Below are 11,237 nucleotides of genomic sequence, written 5' to 3'. Positions count from 1 at the left end.
ACAAACCCTCTACTAAGTATCTATTTTTTTTCATACAATTATGCAAGACTAAGGGATGGAAAAAGGTCCAGGTAAAAACACATGAACCAACAATGATTTGTTAGGGCTGATTCAAGATTGTACACCCGATTCAATTCAACGTATCTATCAATATCAACTTTGGATTTTAATCATTCATTGTGTCAGAAAGAATGTGTTATGAGCTGAACAATATGTTAGACTATTATTCATACTTGAATTTTGGTGGAATATTTGACAGTGCTAAGTAAAGTAGGCAACTGCTCTTGGTGCTACCTCTCATTGTTATTACATTATTTATTGTTCGGGGATGGCTCCATGCATGATTAATGTATAGTTAAGCAAAGTGTAGAATAGTATGACAAGTATTTTGCTCACTAAGAAATACCTTAATGCAAACAAAAATTGTAAAGAATATAACTACTCCAGCTCTTATAAATTGGTTTTTGTTACCATATAAAACAACACAACAAACCGGATTAAGCATACAGTCCGCGCATAAAGTTTACAGAGCAAAGGGAAGAAGCCTCAACAATCAACATGATTAAGCTCCTATACCCTACCATTTGCACATCCTACAAATTATTCCACCTGCATGGTAGAATATCTGGTATTGCAACCTGCTACATATAGATATAGTCATCATATTATGGTCTGCATAATTCAATAAGAAAAAGAAAAAAATCCACCAGAGAAACGGCTCCTTTCCAATAACCAAACTCAAGGGTCGGATGGTGGTAATGCACCATGGTGCGCAGACCGTGCCTGACTACTCACTGCTTCATTTATCCGACTGAATACTACCTTAAGAGGAATACATGATATGACAGGACCCTTGGCCTTATCTGCCATTGGTTTTCGCTGTCCTTCGGATTGCCGGTGGCCAGTAAGTGACGACAGTCTCCGAATCTTTTTATTTAACAGACTAGGTTTCTTCGTTTTGGAAGGTTTTCTATATCTGGACAAATTCTTGGAAGGTCTTCTTTTGGTCGTGGAGTTTGGCCTGACCATACAATAACCGTCACGATCCTCTGGGTCGTGTCGGATGCCACTCAACAGTGTATCGCAATGACCATTGTCCAAAACCTCAACTGTCAGAGGATGTCCTATGAATGCTTTGCCATTTAGTTTACTTGCAAGAGAAATCAAAGGGACATGCTGTGGCCGGTAGCTGGATTTAACTTCTAGCTTAACATCAAATAATGAAGCATCAGAAGAATGATCCCTTCCGGGAAAATCTGCTGTTTGATATTTGGAGTTTAAAGTAAAACGGCACTGGCGACGAGGAAGTGATCTCTGAGGCGTGAGCGATCCATCAGGCAATACTTTCATCTCTGTTGCCCCCATATTATGCTTTCCCAAGTCCTGAAATTCATCTACTTCGCCTTCTGCAACTTGTTTACATCTTTGAGTGGTCAAATTACATGAAGCACTAGGACCACCTAAGATACTCGCTTCAACTTTCGGACCAGCACCCTGAGAGACTCCATCAGAGTTTGGCATACCTGAGATACTCGCTTCATTATCCATGTTAACATGTTTTCTTGGAACTCCTTTTCTATTTTTACTTTTATTTCTTAAATTCCTCTTTCCTTTTGACTGCCACTTTGAACTACCTTTCTCTATTCTATGACTGCCATTTCTCAGTGATGGAGCTTCAGATTGACATACTTGAAAGGATTGTTGTGCCAACATACCATCTTGAGGCTTTCCAGATGAACAAGAAACAAGTGCGGGTGACAAATCTGGAAGAAGAAACTATATCAGTGCAAGCAGATATTCAGTACAAGGCATTTGAAACCACAGAACATACCAAACAAAAGTATAAGCAAATACGAAATATGACTGAACTATAACCAAAGCCGTTGTAATAGTTAAAATGGGAAAAGAAAAAAAAGATTTAAACACGGTAAAACACAACAAATCTACAAATTACAACTGAGGCAGTTGAAAAAACATTATTAATATTTCTTTAACACACAATCCAAAGACTCAATTCATCATAAAAAACAAAAACCCTGAACTGTTTGAAAAACACAGTATTAAGATGAAATTTGTAAACATTTCACGCTGCAGATAGAGAAATGGCTACCGAAATTAAATACCTGCAGTGTGTTTCTCATTCCCTACATCCCTAATGAATTTATGAGATGTGCCAGGAGCCTCCTTCTTCACCATATCACTGATTTCAGAAGCTTCACGACCTTGGTCATGAATATTTAATGAAGAACCATTCTCACAAGCAGCCTCATTACTATTGGAATTATTAATAGCCTGTAGAGAGCTTTTCTTTAAGTCATTGGAATCTAATCTTGAATTCTTGCCATCAGTGACCGTACAAATCAGAGAACTGCTTGAAGTAGGAAGCTGATCACAAGTTACCGGAACTGACACCATGGCTGTACTCTCCAAAACTTTTGTCAGCTGCCGGCGTCGATTTTTCCTTTTCAATGACTCTTGAGCATTTGTTACCTGTGATCTCTTTCGCTTCAACGATGAATATTGACCCTTAACACCATTAAAAATAGTCCCATTTACCAGGTAGCTCCCTGTGTTTGAACTATTGTGTGCTGTACTATCTTGCTGAAGCATCTCAGGCATACTTGTACTGGGAACCTTTCTCTTTGACACAACACCAACGCCCAAGTCCTCAAGACCTCTCATTCGCTTGACTCCTTCCATTCCATCATCTTCTGAGTCATTAGGAGTTCTTCGTCTCCGGCCTGGCATAGACTGCATCTTGGTAGAATCATTTTGGTTTGGCTCTTCAAAAGATATGCCAGATTGAGACAACTCTGGAGCCGAATTAGAATTGTCATCATCGTCAGATATATCCTCATTGCCATCAGCAGAATGAGACACGACTAGCGAATCTCCACCTGACACCCCATTTTCATTGACAAACTTACCAGTTCTAGAGCAGAAAACTAACGGCTCCTTGCCAACACGAGCACTTTCTAGCTCAAGAGCATGAATAATAGCATCCTCCCTGCGAGCATACTTCACCGCCTTCTTATTCGAATTAGCAGCAGATGCCTTCGCCTTCTCGATGCACTCATCATACTCTCCACAACGAAATGCCTTCACCCGCTTCGACTTCTCAAGGTTATACCAGTCCCTAAATCAGAGAAAAAAAAAAATCACAACTCGAACAATATACAAATTTAAGGAAGACAAGCAACATTTCTTGAAAAGCCAATGAAATTTACATCATTCCTACATCTAGTTCAGGTTTCAGTCACATACTTCCCTGCTAGCAAAATTCCAAATTTCCAATCGAAAAAACATCTAACAAGGGCAGAGGAATACAACAGAGTAGTACCAAAAGGAAGCTGATTTAGTGAAGAAAACAAATAGAAAAGAAAAGAGGAATACAGAACTTAGAAGGATGAAGAAGAAACTCACACGCTTGCGTCTTGACGACCCAAGAGCTTAACTGGAGTACCTGATCTGGGAGAAACCAAGCAACTCTGAGATAATTCATGGAGACCCATTATCCGGCCGGGCCACCACGACCCGTTCCGGCGCCGGACCCACACCAACGCACCCTCCGACGCATCGATTCCGTTCGTATTGGCCTCCCCTGCTGAGAAGCTTCCCATTCCCACCTCAAAACAAAGTCATAAACTTTCCAATCCCCAATTATAAAGCTCCAATTTTTTTTTAATAATTGAAATTAGTTGCGCCACCTTCTAAGCCTACTGAGAACAAAGAAACATAAATAAGAATAAAAATCAGAGGGGTCTGCTTGGAATAAAAAGGAGCTGGAAAAAAAAATACAACCATGGAGGAAGAACAAGAGAAGCAGAACATGCAGAAAGAAAAGTTGGAGGACTCACCGGGAGGAAGATCTAGGAGGAAGAAAGGGGCGACCGAAACCGAAATATGGTGGCAGTGTCTTTTTTTTTTTTGGACACAGATGGTAGCAGTGTTAGTGATGTGAAGTTGTGAACTTTGCAGAAACAGAGTCACACTCGGTTTTTTTCACTTACATAAACAAAAACGAAAATTAATAATTTCAAAAACAAAAACTTAAAAACAATATTATTTTCCAAAACCAAGTTTTTTGGACACAAAAATTGGACGGGCTCGACTTGATCTGGGCCAAAATCATGTGGGCCAATCCGATCTAAACCCAAACAAAATTATATTTTTTGTTTTGATTACATTATATATAATTAATAATTAATTATTTAATATTATTTAAAATATACTAAATTATAATTTAGTAAATACTATTTAATTTAAACTAATAAATAAAGTGACAATTAAATCCTCGAAAATTTTAACCTCAAACTAATTAGTTTTGAAGGAAAAAAAAAATATCAATTAAATCTTCCACAACAATAGATAATGGACATGTATATTCTTCAGTGAATACATAGTATGAAACGAAACAGAATTACACATGTATTTCGTTATCTATAGTGATTTTTACAGTGGTTTTACAATTATTTAAATCAACAAGAATGAAATTAATAAAACGCATTATGAATGTCGTTTTGTAGAGTGGTTTTAATTCATCTTTTTAGTCCTAATTTCAACACCCCAAATACTTGTTTACTGTTATGAGTTAAAAACAAACATGTAGCTGGATTGAATTAGCCTACACCAATTAATTAAATAATTTTTATCTTGAAAAACTTGTGAATTGTTACATTAAATATTTTACAAGACAACATGCTCTCTCATCAGCCTGCAAATTGGTTACTTCACTTGCTGTGCTGAAGCTTCATGGCGGTGGCATTCAATTGTTTCTTCTATACACAACCTTGATCAGTCATAGCTTGAGCAATGGTCAGAAAGGATGAGATGACTGCTCCATGTACCAAAGCCCTGACAAACAAAACCATTCATACAGATCTTCATAGAGGTTTCTATGCTAATCAATTCTGAAAAGGAAGGCATTTCTGGAGAAACCACTTACTCTGGATTTTCTTTTTGATAACCAAAATCAGCTGCTGCTTTCATGGACCTCTGATAAGTCTGCTTCATTGCTTCCTATCAAATCCACACAAAAAGAAAGTTATCATAAATCATTATGCAACTAGTGCTTACCAAAGTATGAAATAAAAAGTAAAACTAGTTCACAATTTCCACAATTGTCAAAATTTCATCTAGCATAAATTCTCGACATAACGAAATAAACAATGAGTGATTTGTATAGGTAATATATTTTCAGCAAAGGGAAATATTTAGAATACCTGCAATTTAGATTCGAAATCCTCTGGCGACCAGTGCATCAAACTGCATTCATGATTCAGTTCAAGCTCTCCAGCCACAACCTGTAAGCAAGGAGAGAGGTCATCAACATGTCAACATGCCAATCTAGAATCTACAATAATATGAGCAAAACATAGCACTCTGAATATAGCAAACATCATACCCCTCCAGTGCCAGCAGCCATTGCAGGAGCAATGAGAACACTAGCTTTCTTTAGGAAGTCAGCTGCCTCAGGAGTACAGGGCATGTTGGAACCTAGCATTCAAATAATATATGGAAGTCACCATTAGTATTTATGAGAGACAAAATATATACCCAAAGAGCAAAGACATATTTTGCACCCTTAAAGAAAAAAAAATACCTTCTACTAGTAGACGACAACCTGCATTAACCAAATTAATGGCATCAGATTGTTCAATTTCATTCTGCGAAGCACAAGCAAACGCAACATCACACCTTTCATTCCAGGGTTTTGCTTCGTCATAATATTTGGACCGAGCATAGGTCTTTGAATAGTCTCTACATAAGCCAATGTTATGACTTATGAGCAAGCAACCAATATTATATATGCCTATGCGGGGGAAATTTTTTTTTTTTAACAGAAAATACTACATAAATGACAGGAGACAAACCTCAAACTTCTTTGTTGAGCTTTGATGTCTCTCAATAATGCTATTTTCATGTAGTCAAATCCTTCTTCATCAACCAAATATCCCCTTGAATCTGAAAATGATTTTTTAGAAACATTGCATATGGGATCAAAAGATCAGGCAACATAAGGGAAATCAATCCCAACAATTTTGATATGAGTACTTCTAATCTTAATCTCATGATGAATATGAAAGATGAAACCTGACATGAAAAATGCACAATAACATCATGCTGTAGGATTCCTATATTTGTAACTCATAGCAAATCAAAATTACCTGAGACTGTGATAGGAAGGGCACCATAAGCAATCAGTTTCTCCAAAACGTGCATTGCAATCTTTCCAGAACCACTCACAACACATCTAACAAAAATAGAAGAAAGAATAGTATCTCCGAATTCAAGAATCATGAACATGTAAAATGAATCTAATTAGCGAAAAATTTACTAGTATATAATTGGTTGAAATAGCAGACAAACAATTAGTAAATGAAATTGATATACATGCAAATGGGAACATTCTAGTTTATAATATAAAGGGAGTATTAAATTCAAAGTCTTCATTCTTTGCACCACTAGAATCTTAATAGCTAGAAATAACTGTTAGAAGGTAGCACAAATAATACATGAGCCAACAACAGCAATCTTTATAAAACATCTAAATTAAGTGGCAACCTTAATCCTTTGAGTTCTTTATTCATATCAGCAAGTATGAGCTGTGCAAAGAAAACCTGCAGTGGGTTGCAAGCTTGTTATATTTAAGAATTTGAAACAATACATCCATATAAGGCTTTTATGATAATATTCAAGGTCAATAATAGGCAATAAGTCATGGTGCCAAATGGTGAGTTGGCAAATAGAAGTTACAGGAATTGCTGATAATCAGTTCCTAATAAAACGAAAAATCCATGCACTGGGAGAAAAACTTGGATGCTTGTGATGCATCCCATGGATATACTCGGCCAATAACACACTTTTATATAAAATGCTATTATATTATTGGTTGTGAGCACAATCCACCATGCACTCGAGACACACAAGTATTACTTGTGAACAGGAGCTTGGGACCTTTACAGAAAGGGCATCTAGAAATTTCAATAACTCTTCAAGATAATATGTACGAAAAACAGGTAAGGCTAGTTACATATTATACATAGTCAAGCAAATATTACCAGGCCATAACCAGTAGCTTCAGTTCGAAGACTGGCTCCAGACCAAAATATCCTTGGTCCTGTAAAACTTCCCTGCATAAGTAGCACATACATATGAAAAATACATATAAAGTTACTTAGCTTTGCTCTAGACCATGAAGGAAAACATCTCTCGGCTCAAAGATTAATGTTTACATTACTTGAAAATGACCAGCCAGACGTCTATATTGTCCAAAAAGATATCCCATTTCTCTAGTACCAACGCCAATCTCCTCTGATGGAAGGTCCTAGCAAGCAACCATTACAACAAAAATAAGATGCAGAAGAGGCTTCAAAATTAAATAGTATAAAGGATCCTATATATTTTCAATTACCTTGTCAGGACCCAAGTACCGATACATCTCACTCATGAAACTTTGACAAAATCGCATGATCTGCCAACTTATTTAAGTTACACTAAGAAATTATACAAGTAGTTGAAAAAAAAAAAAAAAAGGAAGGGGCGGGGGAATAAGTAGGAAAGTCACCTCATTATCACTTTTTCCTTTTGGATCAAAATCACTTCCACCTGCTGCTCCTCCCAATTTGTAAGGCGATAATGCATTCTTTAAAGTCTGCAACGAAGGGAGTAGCTATGTTGTTTACAAAGTGGCTCAACAGATAAGCAGCTCAGAGTCTAGACTTTGATCTCTTTTGATAATTGAACCTCAGCATTTTTCAATAACAAACCAATCAATAGTGCCTTAGATATACATCACCGCACAAACATCCATCATATTGGCTTATTTAGTACTTCATTATATAAATTTTATATATGCACATTTATGTGCCTACACGGGTGTGCTAAAAAAAGGCATGTTTATAAAATCTAGGTCAAAACTTCTCTCCTTCTGCCAGTTCAATTTTATCTGGTTGGTGAATAGACTATAGGCTTCGAACTTCTCAATTTTTATGTGCACCAGGTATTCAGATAGTATATGCTAAACAAAAATAAATAAATAATAAAAATTGCATTGAATGTAATATAGACTAAGTTCTGGATTTAGATCTATTAGCTGTAGGAGAAATTATCATAAATAACAAAATCAACGTACCTGTGAAAAACCAAGAAACTTGGTAATGCTTAAATTCATTGATGGATGAAAACGAATACCACCCCTACATGGACCCATTGACTGGTTGAATTGTACCCGAAAACCCCGATTAACATGCGTTTCACCCCTATCATCCACCCACGGTACTCGGAAAACAATCATACGTTCAGGTTCCACCAAGCGCTCCATGATCCTGATATAACTGAGATGCATAAATACTAAAGCATTAGATTTGTCATCTGCAGAGTATACCATTAAACATATAGTTATGACTTCATATGCACAAAACTCACTGAGAATTTTTCGCTATGACTCGCTCTAGAGCATGAACTGCTTCCTGAACTGCCTGAATGAACTCAGCCTCATGGGGATCCCTTTTTAGTGTAGCCTCGAGAATTGATCCAGCTGTTTTCGAAATAAGAGCTTCAATTATAGAATTGTTTGTAGAGGTGTCAGATAATACTGAAAGATAGTAATGCTCTTCGTTTTAATATATATAATGAGAGAATTCCTTAGAATCCTATATGATTAAATAAAAGGTACATAACCAACATAAACGTGTCTTAAAGAAAAGCTTATGTAACTTGAAATACATTATGTACACCAGTAAAATATAAATACTAAATTATCTACAAAAAAACAAGAATAATAAACTAACAAAAAATTAATCTAATTTAGTCTATCACTGACGTCTTAAGACACGACATAAGACATATTACAATGTATTATGCAAAGTGGGAAGTTTGCATCATTCACGAAAGGAAAATGAATTTAAGGAACGTCAAACAAGAAAAAATGGTTGTACAGCCAGTGATTATAATAGCATGTGAGATGGCCAACCTTTTACATAAATAGGCTTGTCAGTGGTAATTTTCTCCTTAGAGGCCATTTGAAGACGAAGAGCCTCTTTGTGAAGCAAACTATTATTGTGTTCCTCTAGAGCACTCATCTGCATATTACGACTGCCCTCATTCCCATAAGGGTTTCTTCTATGCTTCCTGCCATACTCCCTGCAGACAGAGCAAAAAATCCTAGCCGTACCATCTTTCATATCAACATAAGCCCATTTGTAGGTGTCTGCCCATTCCTCTCTCCATCTTTTAACAACTTTCTTCTTCCTCTTTCCAGGTTGGGTCTTCGACATATCTTGAGCATCACCAGGGAGCGGAGAAACCATCTCCATCTGCTTGGTCTCACCCTGCTCTTCAGTGGAAGATTCCCGTGGCGGGCCACCAATTAGAGTAGTGTTACCAAATGAAGGATCATCGTCTCCAGGTCCAATTTCTAGATCAATCTCTTCACCAATCTCCCTTACAACCAAGTGATGCCTCTGAGCTTGCTGAATCAAATTAATATCGTCCATCGCTGAATTCATACCGAATCCACTGCCGGGCAGCAACATTCAGCACGACATCCCTCTTAAAGTTCTTTTTGTTCTGGCAAGATGCATACATTACATATGCAATTAAATATTTAGTTGCAAACAAACAGAAAAAGGGAAAATTCAAAATTGTTCTATTCGATGTTCATTTAGCTGATTCAGCTTTATCAGAGACCATGCATATAAAAACTTAAAAACAGCAACAATCACAAAACAATATCTGTATAACTTCTCTTCTAACTAAAAGGTGCATACTCTACTAGCTCACTAGCTGAAATTCAGCATAAAAAACAATAATTACTTCGCAATGCAGCACTTAAGAACAGGGACCCCACTCAAGTACAGACCTTAAACAAAAAAATACATGGTAGTAGCATCTAGAAGCTAGTTTCCACTACTCAAAAACCTTAATTCCCGAATTGGAATACCATCTCCAGCGCTCAGTATGTCAAATTAACGAAGCACGTGAACAAACTCTCCCCAAAATATCCATCAAGCTCAGATTTTGCAAATACCCAGAATTGAATTTCATGAGCAAGTTCAAATAGGTATGGAATTGGAACGAAAGCGACGAACCTGAACAGTAGCCGTTACGAGGGAATTTGGTGTGGCTGGTTTTCAGCTGAGAGTGTGGAGAAAATTGATGCGAGATCTTGGCCCTCAGACTCAGAGAGAGGTTGATCAGAGCGGAAATTGTTGCAGTGAATGGGAACAAAAAGGAGGAGCCAACTTTAGTTTGGAGGTGTGAGTGAATGAATGAGTGCAGAGTGGTCAGTGAATGAGTGAAGGACGGAAGCGATTAAGTTTAATTTTCACTTAATAATTAATCAGAGAGTTAATTAAGATTAACGGAATGAAATGATGTTTAATTGTTTATCACTGTGATCAAGGACTGGGATAGAAATCCTGCTTACTCATTGATCTAAGTGACATAAGCACTTTAATAATACGTAAGAATTAATTTTAATCGCATATTTTTGTTTACCCACTTCTTAATTGATGTTTCTGTATTCCCCTCCTTTTGATTATGAAAAGAATAGCTTCCGATCTAATTATAGAAAATGAAAACAAACTTTGTACTTCTAATTTTAATGGAATGATCAAGATACTCTTATGAATTAGACACTCATTTAGCTAGTTTTAAATAAAGATATATAATCGCTTTAAAACAAATAAATTATTCGTAATAAAAAAATTATAAAATAAAAAAAATAAGAAAAAGAGAATGTTTTTGTTTTAAAAATGATTTGGTACGTAAAAAAGATTAAAAGCGAACAAAGTTTTTGCCTATACCTTAAATTTTAGAATAAACACTTATCTCGATCCCTGTCCATTTTAAATTAGGATAAGACGACCCCTCACTAAAAAAATAACACACACTGGTCTCTGTCCATGCATAAATAACTCGTCGCGCCTCCTCCCTTGTATCCCTGTCCATAATTGACGAAAAAGTCTGATGTGGCATTTATCGGTGCTGATCTGGCAGTTAGTCCAGAGTTAAGTTCCAGCATGGATTAGGGTTAATGGACAGGGATCGATTTGTCCCCCTGTCACATTCAAAAACGACGTCGTTTTTAGGTTAAGAAGGAGGAAACGTTTACTTCATCCTCTGGTTCCCCAATCTCTCCACAAACTATTCAAATTCTAAACAATAATGAAACCCTAAGGGATCATGGTTGGAAGTGGAGAACGTTGCTCATCCTCCAACCTGCAAGATGGAGG

At 36.7% G+C, this 11,237-nt stretch overlaps 2 protein-coding genes across 4 annotated transcripts; both read right to left on the bottom strand.

Moving 5' to 3' along the window:
- Window positions 1–423: 423 nt before the first annotated feature.
- LOC112703072 (uncharacterized protein At1g51745) lies at window positions 424–4,341 on the bottom strand. Of its 2 annotated transcripts, none has more exons than XM_025754383.3 (4): window positions 3,858–4,341; window positions 3,424–3,719; window positions 2,124–3,136; window positions 424–1,763 (listed from the first exon to the last, which is right to left on the bottom strand). In XM_025754383.3, exons 2-4 carry the CDS (start codon window positions 3,618–3,620, stop codon window positions 739–741), a joined length of 2,235 nt encoding a protein of 744 aa, XP_025610168.1. In that variant the 5' UTR covers window positions 3,621–3,719; window positions 3,858–4,341; the 3' UTR covers window positions 424–738. The 2 variants fall into 2 exon arrangements, with proteins under 2 accessions (XP_025610168.1, XP_025610169.1); XM_025754384.3 differs by having other exon boundaries at window positions 3,424–3,716; window positions 3,858–3,994.
- A 64-nt stretch (window positions 4,342–4,405) lies between these two features.
- LOC112703071 (uncharacterized) lies at window positions 4,406–10,484 on the bottom strand. 2 transcript variants are annotated; one of them, XM_025754382.3, is made up of 16 exons: window positions 10,092–10,484; window positions 8,975–9,570; window positions 8,428–8,539; window positions 8,135–8,336; window positions 7,568–7,654; window positions 7,415–7,474; window positions 7,241–7,327; window positions 7,062–7,133; window positions 6,565–6,620; window positions 6,168–6,253; window positions 5,874–5,964; window positions 5,603–5,760; window positions 5,405–5,496; window positions 5,223–5,303; window positions 4,946–5,019; window positions 4,406–4,854 (listed from the first exon to the last, which is right to left on the bottom strand). In XM_025754382.3, exons 2-16 carry the CDS (start codon window positions 9,534–9,536, stop codon window positions 4,779–4,781), a joined length of 1,896 nt encoding a protein of 631 aa, XP_025610167.1. In that variant the 5' UTR covers window positions 9,537–9,570; window positions 10,092–10,484; the 3' UTR covers window positions 4,406–4,778. The 2 variants fall into 2 exon arrangements, with proteins under 2 accessions (XP_025610167.1, XP_025610166.1); XM_025754381.3 differs by having other exon boundaries at window positions 8,428–8,557; window positions 10,092–10,422.
- Between the last annotated feature and the right edge of the window lie 753 nt (window positions 10,485–11,237).

This window comes from Arachis hypogaea, chromosome 7 (genome assembly GCF_003086295.3).
Source record: "Arachis hypogaea cultivar Tifrunner chromosome 7, arahy.Tifrunner.gnm2.J5K5, whole genome shotgun sequence".
Classification (NCBI taxonomy): Eukaryota; Viridiplantae; Streptophyta; class Magnoliopsida; order Fabales; family Fabaceae; genus Arachis; species Arachis hypogaea.
This window is presented reverse-complemented; position numbering and strand designations above follow the sequence as displayed.

Bases quoted from the DNA above. Each gene is read 5' to 3' on its own strand.
- LOC112703071 (XM_025754381.3), bottom strand. From the start codon at position 9,536: ATGTTGCTGCCCGGCAGTGGATTCGGTATGAATTCAGCGATGGACGAT. The intron at 6,621-7,061 runs GTAATATTTGCT...AACCCACTGCAG, and splicing joins AAGCTACTGGTTATGGCCTG to GTTTTCTTTGCACAGCTCAT. The intron at 5,304-5,404 runs GTATGATGTTTG...CCTTGCTTACAG, and splicing joins TGGCTGCTGGCACTGGAGGG to GTTGTGGCTGGAGAGCTTGA.
- LOC112703072 (XM_025754383.3), bottom strand. From the start codon at position 3,620: ATGGGAAGCTTCTCAGCAGGGGAGGCCAATACGAACGGAATCGATGCG. The intron at 3,137-3,423 runs GTGAGTTTCTTC...TCTCTGATTTAG, and splicing joins GGTCGTCAAGACGCAAGCGT to GGACTGGTATAACCTTGAGA. The intron at 1,764-2,123 runs GTATTTAATTTC...TTCTTCTTCCAG, and splicing joins GAATGAGAAACACACTGCAG to ATTTGTCACCCGCACTTGTT.